Source organism: Lethenteron reissneri, unplaced genomic scaffold, assembly GCF_015708825.2.
Source record: "Lethenteron reissneri isolate LAM-NWPU_2019-01 unplaced genomic scaffold, ASM1570882v1 scaffold_1640, whole genome shotgun sequence".
NCBI classification, from domain to species: Eukaryota; Metazoa; Chordata; class Hyperoartia; order Petromyzontiformes; family Petromyzontidae; genus Lethenteron; species Lethenteron reissneri.
Window position 1 is genome coordinate 1139820 of NW_026891378.1, and position 13564 is coordinate 1153383.

The 13564-nt window shown below is 44.1% G+C and overlaps 1 protein-coding gene across 1 annotated transcript in view; it reads left to right on the forward strand.

Moving 5' to 3' along the window:
- LOC133339157 (uncharacterized) overlaps positions 1-13564 on the forward strand; it is a 59719-nt gene that overhangs the window by 22705 nt on the left and 23450 nt on the right. The window contains exons 3-5 of the mRNA XM_061547298.1: positions 8128-8451; positions 10798-11076; positions 12073-13122. Of these exons, the coding sequence (XP_061403282.1) occupies positions 8128-8451; positions 10798-11076; positions 12073-13122 (1653 nt within the window). The remainder of the gene's footprint in view (positions 1-8127; positions 8452-10797; positions 11077-12072; positions 13123-13564) is intronic.

The following is a 13564-nucleotide window of genomic DNA, read 5'->3' on the forward strand; positions in this document are numbered from 1 at the left end:
GTCGCCTCGACGGACCTGGTTTTCACCTGAGGACGGCTGCTTGCGTTGTGGCCGAAACGTCGTGAGAATAATTTTATTATGTTTTATTTTTATTATTTTATTACTTCCCTTCTACGTGACTTTACCGAAAGAACCAAGAATAAAAAAAAAACAAATCTTCGGTCAGTGGTTAAACATGAAAAGGAAATGTCTGCCTTTTGCGGTGCCAATGACTTGAAGAAAGCCAGACGATGTCTAAAACTTGACTAGGAGTTTTCGTGACTTTCGAAGAACGTAATAAACCGGGCTATGTCTTCTTGGTTCTTTCGGTAAAGTCAGATGAATCCCTGCAGTCACGAAAGCTTTCAATCTAAATTTAACCGCCACTACGGGGTGGGATTCCACAAAACTTTAACTACATGACTTTACCGAAAGAACCAAGAAGGTGAATCCCTGCAGTCACGAAAGCTTTGAATCGAAATTTAACCGGGCTATGCGTTAATTGTGTGTTGACCGACTCTCTGTGTTGCATTGCATTTCCAAATTTTACTAAGTTTGTTTGATTTAATGTGTTTGCTCTCTCTCTCTCTGTGTCTCCCCTCGTGTTGTTGATCTTATTTCCTGCAGTCACGAAAGCTCCAAATCTCTCATTGACATTCTAATTTATCTACCCCCCCATTCTCTCTCTGCCCCCCTCTCTTTTCTATTTAAGGCCTCGAAACAGAGGCGTTGTTTCTCTGTGTATCTCTGTGTGTGTCTCTCTCTCTCTCTGTGTGTCTCTGTGTTGTCTCTCTCTGTGTGTCTGTGTGTCTCTCTCTGTGTCTCTGTGTGTGTCTCTCTCTGTGTCTCTGTGTGTGTGTGTCTCTCTGTTTGTCTCTGTGTTATCTTTCTCTGCTTGTGTGTCTGTCTGTGTTGTCTCCGTGTGTCTCTGTGTGTTGTCTCTCTCTCTGTGTGTCTCTGTGTGTTATCTCTCTGTGTGTGCCTGTGTGTGTCTCTCTCTGTGTGTCTCTGTGTTATCTCCCTCTGCTTGTGTGTCTGTGTGTGTGTGTCTCTGTGTGTCTGTGTGTGTCTCTCTCTCTGTGTGTGCCTGTGTGTGTCTCTCTCTGTGTGTCTCTGTGTTATCTCCCTCTGCTTGTGTGTCTGTCTGTGTTGTCTCCGTGTGTCTCTGTGTGTTGTCTCTCTCTCTCTGTGTGCCTATGTGTGTGTCTCTCTCTGTGTGTCTCTGTGTTATCTCTCTCTGCTTTTTTGTCTGTCTATGTGTCTCCGTGTTTTGTCTCTCTCTCAAATTTAGCAATCTTTGGAAGAACGTAATCAACCAAGGAGGGTGTTAAATGTTATGTTAGCCGACTGTCTGTGTTGTATTGCATTAGATTTCTAAGTTCACTAAGTTTGTTTTCTCTTTCATTTATACCTGATGATGATGATTGCCTGTGTTGCAATGAAAACGTCGTATGTTAGTTTTTAATTTATTATTTTCTCTTTCTACGTGACTTTACCGAAAGAACCAAAGGGTTAATGTCTAGACACTGTAGACCAGCGTTATCAGAACCGTGCGTGTGTAGACTCTCACCACAAGCACCACATGTGGAAAATACAGCCTCGTGGTTCCTTACAAAAGGTGTATATTTAGTATTCTGGGTTCTTTCGGTAAACTGACGTAGATTGAAAACAAAAATTCCCAAAAAAACATTTGAATAAAAATTTTGTTTCATTAAAATAATAAAAAAAAAGTCGTAATAAATTTAAAATAATAAAAGCAAACCAAAACCAAGATAAAAATAAAAAAAATCGTAAAATTAATTTTTTAATAAAAATACATTGAAAATAATAAAAGCAATTTATTTTCATTCATAATTTTATTTAACTATTTTTATTGTGTTTTTTTTTACTTTTATTATTTTCTCTGGGTCTCTGTGGATCTCAATGAGTATGGGTCTCTATGGGTCTATGTGAGTCTCTGGATCTCTGTAGGGAGTCTATGAGTATGGGTCTCTATGGTTCTATATGAGTCTCTGGATCTCTGTGGATCTCAATGAGTATGGGTCTCTATGAGTCTATGTAAGTCTATGGATCTCTGTGGATCTCAATGAGTATGGGTCTCTATGAGTATGGGTCTCTATGGGTCTATGTGAGTTTATGGATCTCTGTAGGAGGTCTATGAGTATGGGTCTCTATGGGTCTACGTGAGTCTCTGGATCTCTGTGGATCTCAATGAGTATGGGTCTCGATGGGTATGGGTCTCCGTGGGTCTATGTGAGTCTATGGATCTCTGTGGATCTCAATGAGTATGGGTCTCTATGAGTATGGGTCTCTATGGCTCTATGTGAGTTTATGGATCTCTGTAGGAGGTCTATGAGTATGGGTCTCTATGGGTCTACGTGAGTCTCTGGATCTCTGTGGATCTCAATGAGTATGGGTCTCGATGGGTATGGGTCTCCGTGGGTCTATGTGAGTCTATGGATCTCTGTGGATCTCAATGAGTATGGGTCTCTATGAGTATGGGTCTCTATGGGTCTATGTGAGTTTATGGATCTCTGTAGGAGGTCTATGAGTATGGGTCTCTATGGGTCTACGTGAGTCTCTGGATCTCTGTGGATCTCAATGAGTATGGGTCTCGATGGGTATGGGTCTCCGTGGGTCTATGTGAGTCTATGGATCTCTGTAGGGAGTCTATGAGTATGGGTCTATATGGGTCTCCGTGGGTCTATGTGAGTCTCTGGATCTCTGTAGGAGGTCTATGAGTATGGGTCTCTATGGGTCTTCGTGGGTCTCTATGGGTCTTTCTGAGAGTCTGTAGAAACTTAGCTTTGGGAGTATTTGGCCAATGCTGCTGTGACATTGTCCACGGAGCGACAAAAACAATAAATAAGTATAACCCGTAAAAACAAAGTTTTTCACTCTAAATTCTTTATATGCGTGGCGGCTAGAGTCCTCTCGTCCGCTGGCTTGAGATGGCTGCCACCTATGGGTCAGATGATTGTCTGCCAGTATTAAGCAATTGGTAATTAAATATTTAATTTGTTTTCCCTAAACAGTGTAAAATTTTGGGAAAAAAATTTCACGAACATTAATTGTCTCGCACAACGAGTCTGTGTGCAAAATGTCAGCTCGATTGGATCACGGGAAGTGGGTTAAAAAACGACCGAAAGATTTGCACGGTCGTAAGCAAGCAAGCAAGTACGCAAGCAAGCAAGCGAACTTAATATAAAGGATTTAAAAAAGGCTCATACGTTGCTCAGCGGGGGAAAGTGCACGTGGCGAAATAATCACTCGAAAATAATCGTTGACAAGGCTCAGCCAAAGCCACCCCGACGTTCATTGTTTCGAGAACTCCGTGTTGCAAGTTCCCCTGTTTTGTCGGTTCCTTTCCGCAGGTGTCAGTGGCTGTGTGTGACTGGGAGAGATAAGCCCCGTCTGTGTCCACAGCCACCACCACCCCCCAGCCAGGGTAGCCATGCACGCGGTATTTTAACTACGCAATCTCAATAGTGTAGTGTATAGTGTAGTTTATAGTAATGTATGGTGTGGAGTATAATAGTGTAGTGTATAGTGTATACTAATGTAGTGTATACTAGTGTAGTGTATAGTATATACTAATGTAGTGTTTAATAGTGTAGTGTATAGTGTATAATAGTGTAGTGTATAATAGTGTAATGTATAGTGTATACTAATGTAGTGTATAATAGTGTAGTGTATAGTGTATAATAGTGTAATGTATAATGTATACTAATGCGTATAATAGTGTAGTGTATAGTGTATAATAGTGTTATGTATAGTGTATACTAATGTAGTGTATAATAGTGTAGTGTATAGTATATAATAGTGTAGTGTATAATAGTGTAATGTATAGTGTATACTAATGTAGTGTATAATAGTGTAGTGTATAGTGTATAATAGTGTAGTGTATAATAGTGTAATGTATAGTGTGTACTAATGTAGTGTATAATAGTGTAGTGTATAGTATATAATAGTGTAGTGTATAGTGTATACTAATGTAGTGTATAATAGTGTAGTGTATAGTGTATAATAGTGTAATGTATAGTGTATACTAATGTAGTGTATAATAGTGTAGTGTATAGTGTATAATAATGTAGTGTATAATAGTGTAGTGTGTACTAATGTAGTGTATAATAGTGTAATGTATAGTGTATAATAATGTAATGTATAGTGTGTACTAATGTAGTGTATAATAGTGTAGTGTATAGTGTATAATAGTGTAGTGTATAATAGTGTAATGTATAGTGTATACTAATGTAGTGTATAATAGTGTAGTGTATAGTATATAATAGTGTAATGTATAGTGTATACTAATGTAGTTTATAATAGTGTAGTGTATAGTGTATAATAGTGTAGTGTATTGTGTATACTAATGTAGTGTATAACAGTGTAGTGTATAGTGTATAATAGTGTAATGTATAATGTATACCAATGTAGTGTATAATAGTGTAGAGTATAGTGTATAATAGTGTAATGTATAGTGTATACTAATGTAGTGTATAATAGTGTAGTGTATAGTGTATAATAGTGTAGTGTATAATAGTGTAATGTGTAGTGTGTACTAATGTAGTGTATAATAGTGTAATGTATAGTGTATAATAGTGTAATGTATGGTGTATACTAATGTAGTGTATAATAGTGTAGTGTATAGTGTATAATAGTGTAGTGTATAATAGTGTAATGTATAGTGTGTACTAATGTAGTGTATAATAGTGTAGTGTATAGTGTATAATAGTGTAGTGTATAATAGTGTAATGTATAGTGTGTACTAATGTAGTGTATAATAGTGTAGTGTATAGTGTATAATAGTGTAGTGTATAATAGTGTAATGTAAATAAAACATAATAAAATAATTCTCACGACGTTTCGGCCACAACGCAAGGCGCTCTTCCCCCTCCAACCCAGCTTAAATATACGCTGCCAAGTTTGGTATCGTTCATTCAGACGCTGTCTTTCCGACAGACCTGTTCTTCACCTGAGGACGGCTGCTTGCGTTGTGGCCGAAACGTCGTGAGAATTATTCTATTCTATTTTATTTTTATTATTTTATTATTTTCCTTCTACGTGATGACTTTACCGAAAGAACCAAGAAGATTAATCCCTGCAGTCACGAAAGCTTTAAATCGCAATTTAAACAGGGAAGGGTTAGAGGGTTGCGCAGTCCCTGCACTCGCCGTCTTCACTCCAGCCAGACAGACTGGCACAGACGGACTCCGGCAGTCCCCCGCAGCTCTGGCCAGACGACTTTCCAAAGCTGCGGGGGACTGCCAGAGATCCGGTTTGTTGAACATCGCCGTTGCGGGACCCCCAACCACAGATTTGGAGTCGGCGGGGAGGGTGGGTTCTCCCCTAGCCGTATGTTTACCCACAAGGCAGTAGGGGCAGTGGTTGCCAAGTTGTAGATGCCTCTGAGGGACCACTTTAGCTCCGAGATATCTCCCCCCTCCTTACCGATTTGGCCCGGTGTTGCGGGACACCGGTTACCGTGGGCTGCCAACGGCACAGCAGGATATTCATATTCTTAGGTTTTTTCGGTAAAGTCACGTAGGTAAAAAAATGTAATTAATAAAAGTAAAATAAAAACAAATTAAAAAATTCACGACGTTTCGGAAGCAACACAAGCCTCCATCTTCAGGTGGAACCGTCACAGCCACGACAGCTGTATCAAGTAAATGAGAGATCACAAGAAATACTACCCCGTATATATAATGGTTGAGGGGGGAAGGGCCAGGAACGGCACACTTTTTTATTAATATGGTAAGGTGAGGCTTAAGACCAAGAGTAGACTGCATAACAAAGGACTGAGCCTTTGTTATGGAGAGGTGCGGTTTGTAACTAACACACAGCAGGAGTCTTGGCGGTCGAGAGGCTCTGTACTGGCAGGCGGGCATGCAAGCACAGCAGCAGGCAGACAGGCAGGCGGGCGGGCGGGCATGCACCTAAGCTAATCGTGATTGCTTATGTAGTGCTGAACTTTATGCGGACAACTTCTTTCTTTTCTGTTGTCACTTTATTTATCCAACACAGCACATTTCGCCGCCATCCTTTAACGCGTTCTCCGCTCGCTCGCCGCGCCCCGCCGGCCTCGCTCGCTCCGTTCCTCCCTCTCTCTCTCCGTCACTCCCGACTCCCTTCTCTGCTTCCTCGTCCCACTCTAGCCGTCGCTCTTTCTCGGCTTCTCCGTCTCACTCCGACTGTCGCTCTCGTTCGGCTTCTCCGTCTCACTCTCTGTCTCTACTGCTACCCTATACGTCTTCTTCCACTCCACTGCTACCCTACACATCTTCTTCCTCTCCACTGCTACTCTATGCTTCTTCTTCTACTCCACTGCTACCCTACACTTCTTTTTCTCCGCTGCTACTCTACATTTCTTCTTCTCCGCTGCTACTCTATGCTTATTCTCTTCTGCCCCGACCGACTGCGTCCAGCTCCCAGCACAACTCCCGGTTTTTCTCTGACGCTGCCTTATTTATCCCCCTCCTCATGAATTCCCAATTAATTAGTTGGTGTCCCCCCTAACGCCCTGCGCCCCAGGCCCACGCTGCCACCTGTCTCTATTCCCAGACTTGGAGGCGCCACCTTGTACTCAACAACAACAACCGGCCAATCACTGCCCTGCCCCCTAATTGCCCAACGGGCCGTCTCCGACTCACTCGTTGGCCCCCAGCAACAGCAGCATGTCCCCATTCGATCCCACTGTTCCCAACCCGCACGTGTGTACAATTACCCCCCTTAAACTACTACACTTACACTAGGCGCATCACATCAGCCTGTGGTTGGTTGAGGCAACCACCGGTCCACTAGCAGCGTATAGTAGTGTATAGAGTGTATCAGCGTATAGTAGTGTAGTGTATAGTGTCGTGTATAGTAGTGTAGTTTATAGTAGTAGTGTGTAGTGCAGTGTTATGTTTATAGTGTAGTGTATAGTAGTGTATATAGTGTGTAGTGTATCGTATTATAGTGTATATAGTAGTGTCGTGTATATAGTAGTGTAGTGTATAGTAGTGTATAGTGTAATGTATAGTGTAATGTATAGGGTAGTAGTGTAGTGTATAGTAAGGCTTTTACGACAAGTATTGTTAATAATAAAAGTTTTTTATGGTTTAGATCGCGTAAGTATATAGATGTGTCGTTAACCCCGCCACCACCCGGCACACAGCCAATCCGTCAGGGGTTTGTCACGTAAGCAAAACGTGCCGACAAGTTTACCAGTTCAGCACTAACCGGCTACATTTTAACTTAAAAAACTTTCGTGACTGCAGGAATTCATATTCTTGGTTCTTTCGGTAAAGTCCCGTAGATAGAAAACCAAAAGCAAAAAACCCCACGGTGGGGTTTTTTGCTTATAATTTAGATTTTTCTTTTCTGTCTACGTGACTTTCCCGAAACAACCAAGAACACTAACCGGCTGCTGTGTGTTGGAGAGTAAAATCCACAACATTTACAAATTCGAGTAGATGTGACATTTCTCTGGTAATGGTTGTGCAGTGTATAGTGTAGTGTACAGTGTAATGTATAACAATCTATGTTAGTGTAGTGTATAGTAGTGTAGTGTATAGTAGTGTAGTGTAGTATATAGTAGTTTAGTGGTATAGTAGTGTATAGTGTAGTGTATAGTAGTGTAGTATATAGTAGTTTAGTGGTATAGTAGTGTAGAGTATAGTGCATAGTGTAGTGTATAGTGTAGTGTATCATGTAGTGTATAGTGTAGTGTATAGTGTAGTGTACAGCAGTGTACAGCAGAGGTGGGACAAAGTCATTGTTATGCAAGTCCAAGTCGAGTCTGAAGTCATCAAATTCATGACTCGAGTCTGACTCGAGTCCAAGTCACATGACTCGAGTCCACACCTCTGGTGTACAGTAGTGTAGTGTATAGTATTGTAGTGTATAGTGTTTAGTATAGTGTATAGTGGTGTGTAGTGTAATGTATATCAGTGTATAGTAGTTTAGTGTATATCAGTATATATTGTAGTGTATAGTAGTTTAGTGTACAGTGTATCGTGTAGTGTATAGTAGTGTAGTGTATAGTGTAGTGTATAGTAGTGTATAGTGTAGTGTATAGTAGTGTAGTGTATAGTGTAGTGTATAGTAGTGTATCGTGTAACGTACAAATGCGTGCCGTGTAATTTTTTCCCCCCTTTCGTTCCGCAGGTCCCGTGGGCGCTCTCGAATCCGTCGCCAGTTGCCTCGGAGCGTCCGTCACCTTCTCACGGAGGTGCACCATTCCGGACGGAACCAAGTTGAGCTGGATCGTGATGCGAAAGGAAAAAAAAACCGTCATTTACGATCTGTTCCAAGCGTCTGATTGGTCGTCTCAAGAACCCAACCCGAACTACACGGGGCGAGTGGAGCTCACCGCTGACATGTCTCTGCGGCTCAAAGGGGTGGGCGAGGGAGACCGGGGAGTCTACATATCGGAATATAAACTAAATTACGATATTACAACGTGCCAGTCGTATGATTTGCGCGTCACAGGTACGTTCACGTCGGTTTATTGATTAATTGGTATTTTTTTCTTGTGCCAGGTGTAAAGAGGCCCCACCACTGAGCAGCTGTGTAGCTTCTCTTTCAGACAAGCGACCCAATCATAGCAGCTCAACCAAGTGGCTGATATCATCATCATCGTGTGGGAATACATAGCAGCAGTCAAAAACTCTAAACGCGTGGTGATGTTCATTCTAAATGTGGAGGGAAAAAACCGAGAAAAATCCACGTGACCACCACGGGAAGAGGGACGTAGACTCCACATATACAGCAGCAGCAGGCATGGTCAGGGATGGCATCGAACCAACGACCTCTTGTAGACCAGGCGAGGTAGTTAACATCTCCACGCAGAGAGAGATACAAACTCCAAATATACAGCAGTAGGCATGGTCTGGGATGGGATCAAACCCACGACTTCCTGCATACCAGGCGAGGTAGTTAACATCTCCTAGCCATCACGACGCTGGTAACATGTCCACAAAGACAAAGGACCCCCCCATGTAGCCTCTAACAGGCTATTGAGGGCAAGTGCTGTTACACATACGTATGTATGTTGAACTTGGCACCAACCGTTAGTGTATAGTAGTGTAGTGTATAGTCGTAATGTAGCTCTCAGAGACACCGTCTTGTCTTCCGTATACAGTAAAACCTTGGATTGCGAACATAATTCGTTCCGGAAACGTGTTTATAATCCAAAGCACTCGTATATCAAAGCACACGTATATCAGTTGTGATCATGTGACGCTCGGCAGACAAAGCGTATACGTACTGCTCGTATTGCAAGACCTCGCTCGTTTATCAAATTTATATTTATTTAAAAAATTGCTCGTCTTGCAAAACACTCGCAGATCAAGTTACTCACAATCCAAGGTTTTACTGTAGTTATCATAAACAAAGTCCAGTGACGACCCAACGTGCAAGCGCGGAGTGACTCTGCGCACTCGGGTAGTTGGACGACTCTCTTCGGAGACAACGTCCCTTCCGGTCTCAAGACAACTCGCGGACGACGGAGACGACCCGACGAATCCCCAAACCGACAGCCACCAGCTCCGGCCGTTAAGCCTCGCCCGGTCCGGCCACGCCCCTATTCCCCGACTCCTCCTCGCCGCACCGGGCTCTGTCGCTGGCCGCCCTAATTACACTTCCCCCCGCGATTGGATCACGTGCTCCTCCGTCACGTGACCCTGTCAACGTTTGTCTCATCAATCATCAGGAGCACATACTCTTTAGTTTTTTCGGTAAAGTCACGTAGGTAAAAACTAAAACAACTAAATTAAATCACGACGTTTCGGGCGCAACACAAGCGTCCTTCTTCAGGTGGGGACAACGTAGCGAAAGCACAACCGACACACTTAAGCGGTTGTGCTTTCGCTACATCGTCCCCACCTGAAGAAGGATGCTTGTGTTGCGCCCGAAACGTCGTGATTTAATTTAGTTGTTTTATTTTTTCGTGAATTAATTTAGTTGTTTTATTTTCTACCTACGTGACTTTACCGAAAAAACCAAAGAGTATGAATCCTTGCAGTCACGAAAACTTCAAATCTAGAACATCAGGAGCACGTCCACTGGTAACCATGGTCCCGGGGAGCCATACTGCCCCACTATCGCCCCGTACTGTCTCTACATCAGTGCATAGTGTAGTGTATCGTAGTATAGTAGTGTAATGTAAAGTGTATGGTGTAGTGTATAGTGTAGTGTATAATGGTATAGTGTATAGTAGTGTAATGTAAAGTGTATAGTGTAGTGTATCGTGTAGTATATAGTAGTGTAGTGTAAGCAGTGTAATGTAAAATGTATAGTGAAGTGTATAGTGTAGTGTATAGTAGTTCATAGTGTAGTGTATAGTATTGTATAGTAGTGTAGTGTATACGAAAGTGTATAGTAGTTTATAGTGTAGTGTATAGTAGTGTAAGGTAAAATGTATAATGTAGTCTAAAGTGTAGTGTATAGTAGTACAGTGTATAGTAGTGTATAGTAGTATATATTGTAGTGTGTAGTGTTGTGTATAGTAGCGTGTAGTGTATAGTAGTGTAGTGTGTAGTAGTGTAGTGTAGTGTGTAGTAGTGTATAGTAGTGGAATGTAAAATGTATAATGTAGTCTAAAGTGTAGTGTATAGTAGTATAGTGTATAGTAGTGTAAAGTAGTATATATTGTAGTGTGTAGTGTTGTGTATAGTAGTGTGTAGTGTATAATAATATAGGGTAGTGTGTAAAGTAGTGTGTAGTGTATAGTGTAGTGTGTAGTAGTGTAGTGTAGTATAGTAGTATACAATGCATATGAAAGTGCGTGCGACGCACGGTCATTGTCCATTTGATTTAATTTCCTTCCCCTTGCAGGACCACCGCCCATGCCGTCTATCGACGTCCACCCCAACCGCATCGTCGAGGGCGACAACGTCACCCTCAGCTGTCGCGTGCCCGACGGAAGCAGCGGAAGCGGCGACAACGTGACCGTGAGCTGGTTCCGAGACGGCTGCCCCTTGCGGGAGGACGCGGGGGGCGACCGTTCGCTGGCGATGAACTCTGTCGACAATGGGGCCGTGGGTCACTACGGCTGCGTCGTGAGCAACGCGTGCGGACGCAGCCCCAGCGCAGAAGTCAGAGTCGACGTTCACTGTGAGTGGTGTCCCCCCTGCTCGTACGGTGCATTTTTCACTGCACCAATATACACTACACTGCTATATACTACACTATACATTACACTACTATAAACTACACTATACACTACACTACACTATACACTACACTACTATAAACTACACTATACACTACACTACTATACACTACACTATACACTACGCTGCTATAAACTATACTATACACTACACTACTATACACTACACTATACACTACACTACCATACACTACACTGCTATAAACTACACTATACACAACACTACTATAAACTACACTATACACTACACCACTATACACTACACTGCTATAAACTACACGATACACTACACTATACACTACACTACTATACACTACAAGATAGACTACACTATATTCTACACTATACACTACACTACTATAAACTACACTACACTATACACTACACCACTATACACTACACTACTATAAACTACACTATACACTACACTACTATAAACGACACTATACACTACACTACTATACACTACACGATACACTACACTACTATAAACTACACTATACACTACACTACTATAAACTACACTATACACTACACTACTATAAACTACACTATACACTACACTACTATACACTACACGATACACTACACTACTATAAACTACACTATACACTACACTACTATAAACTACACTACTATAAACTACACTATACACTACTATACACTACATGATACACTACACTATATTCTACACTACACTACTATCCACTACACGGCTATACACCACACTACTATACACTACACTATACACTACACTATACACTACACTACAGTATACACTACCATATACTACACTATACAATACACTACTATACACTACACTATACACTACACTATACAGTCGATCGGTCAATTGTTTTATCGGTCAATTGGTTGGTGTTCAATCAGTCAGTTTGATCAGAATCCCACCCCCCTCCCCTCCCCCGTACTTCACACAGACGAGCCAGAGTGGATGAAGCTGAGAGCCGACTGGATGTCTCTCGACGTCGACAGTCACATCATCCGTATCCGCAGCAACAGCAGCTACAGCAGTAACAGCAGTAGCAGCAACAGCAGCGTCGACATAGTCCCGGCGGATGAGAAGATGGCGGTGGTTGCCCGCAGGGTCTACGACGCGGTGCGTGCGCTCCTCAGGGCCGCCTCCATCTCCTCTCCTCGTTCTGGCGGCGACAGACCGCGACAGCCCGGCAAGTCCCCAACCCTCGCGGGAATCTTCCCCGCGGAGGCGGAGGAGGAGCCGGCGTTCGCCGCCGAGGCCTCAGAGTTGACGCGCAGACTCCTGGGGGAGAGGGACAACGACACCGATGGCTGGATCTCCGCCAAAGTGCACGCGGCATTCCGCGACGTCCTCCGGGCGTTCTCCGGCGACGACAGCCGTCGGACGTTCAGCGCGACGCGGGGAGCCTCCCAACTAGCGCCGTCGGGACCCTCCGCGAGCACTCGCGTTGCCCGCGGCCCGCCATGCCCAGCCACGTCCGACAGTGACGACGCCCACGGAGCCCTGGTGCGCCTCGCCTACCCGGCCAGCCCCGCAGGCGGCAGTCACCATTCACCGTACGACGCCGTGCACCGGGCCGTGTCGAGGTCTGGCGAGCAGCCCTCGTCACTGTTCGCCTTCGGGCGACGCTCGGGCGATGGGGCTTTTGTCGTCGTCGTCGCCGGCAGCAACGACGGCGACAACGGCAGCGGCAGGGTCGTCGTTGCGTTTCATTCGGTCGGATCGCTGCCCGGCGCAAGCGGCTGCCACAACGCGACGAAGGGCGGCAGCCTGAGCCTGGCGTGCATCACCGCCTCCGGACCAGGGGCCGTCTGCGCGTGGAGCCTCAACGGTGGGAGGCTGCCACTGCCGGCGTCGTCGTCCCCGCCAGATGCTTGCGAGCTGACCATCCACAACCTGCAAGTTGGCCACGAGGGGCGCTATGAGTGCGTGGCCACCAACGTCGCGACCGGACGCAGAGCGACGGTCGCCACGTGCGTCTACGTCAGCGGTGAGATACCGGCGTGCGTCTGTGCGTGCGTCTGTGTGTGTATGTGTATCTCTGGGTGTCTATGTTTATGTGTGTGTCTGTGTATGTGTATGTCTGTGTGTGTCTCTGTGTGTTTCTATGTGTGTGTGTGTGTATCTCTGTGTGTCTATGCCTATGTGTGTGTCTGTGTGTGTGTATGTCTGTGTGTGTCTCTGTGTGTGTGTGTCTGTGTGTGTGTGTGTGTGTCTCTGTGTGTTTCTATGTGTGTGTATGTGTATCTCTGGGTGTCTATGTTTATGTGTGTGTCTGTGTATGTGTATGTCTGTGTGTGTCTCTGTGTGTTTCTATGTGTGTGTGTGTGTATCTCTCTGTGTCTATGGCTATGTTTGTGTCTGTGTGTGTATGTCTGTGTGTGTCTCTGTGTGTGTGTGTCTGTGTGTGTGTGTGTCTCTGTGTGTTTCTA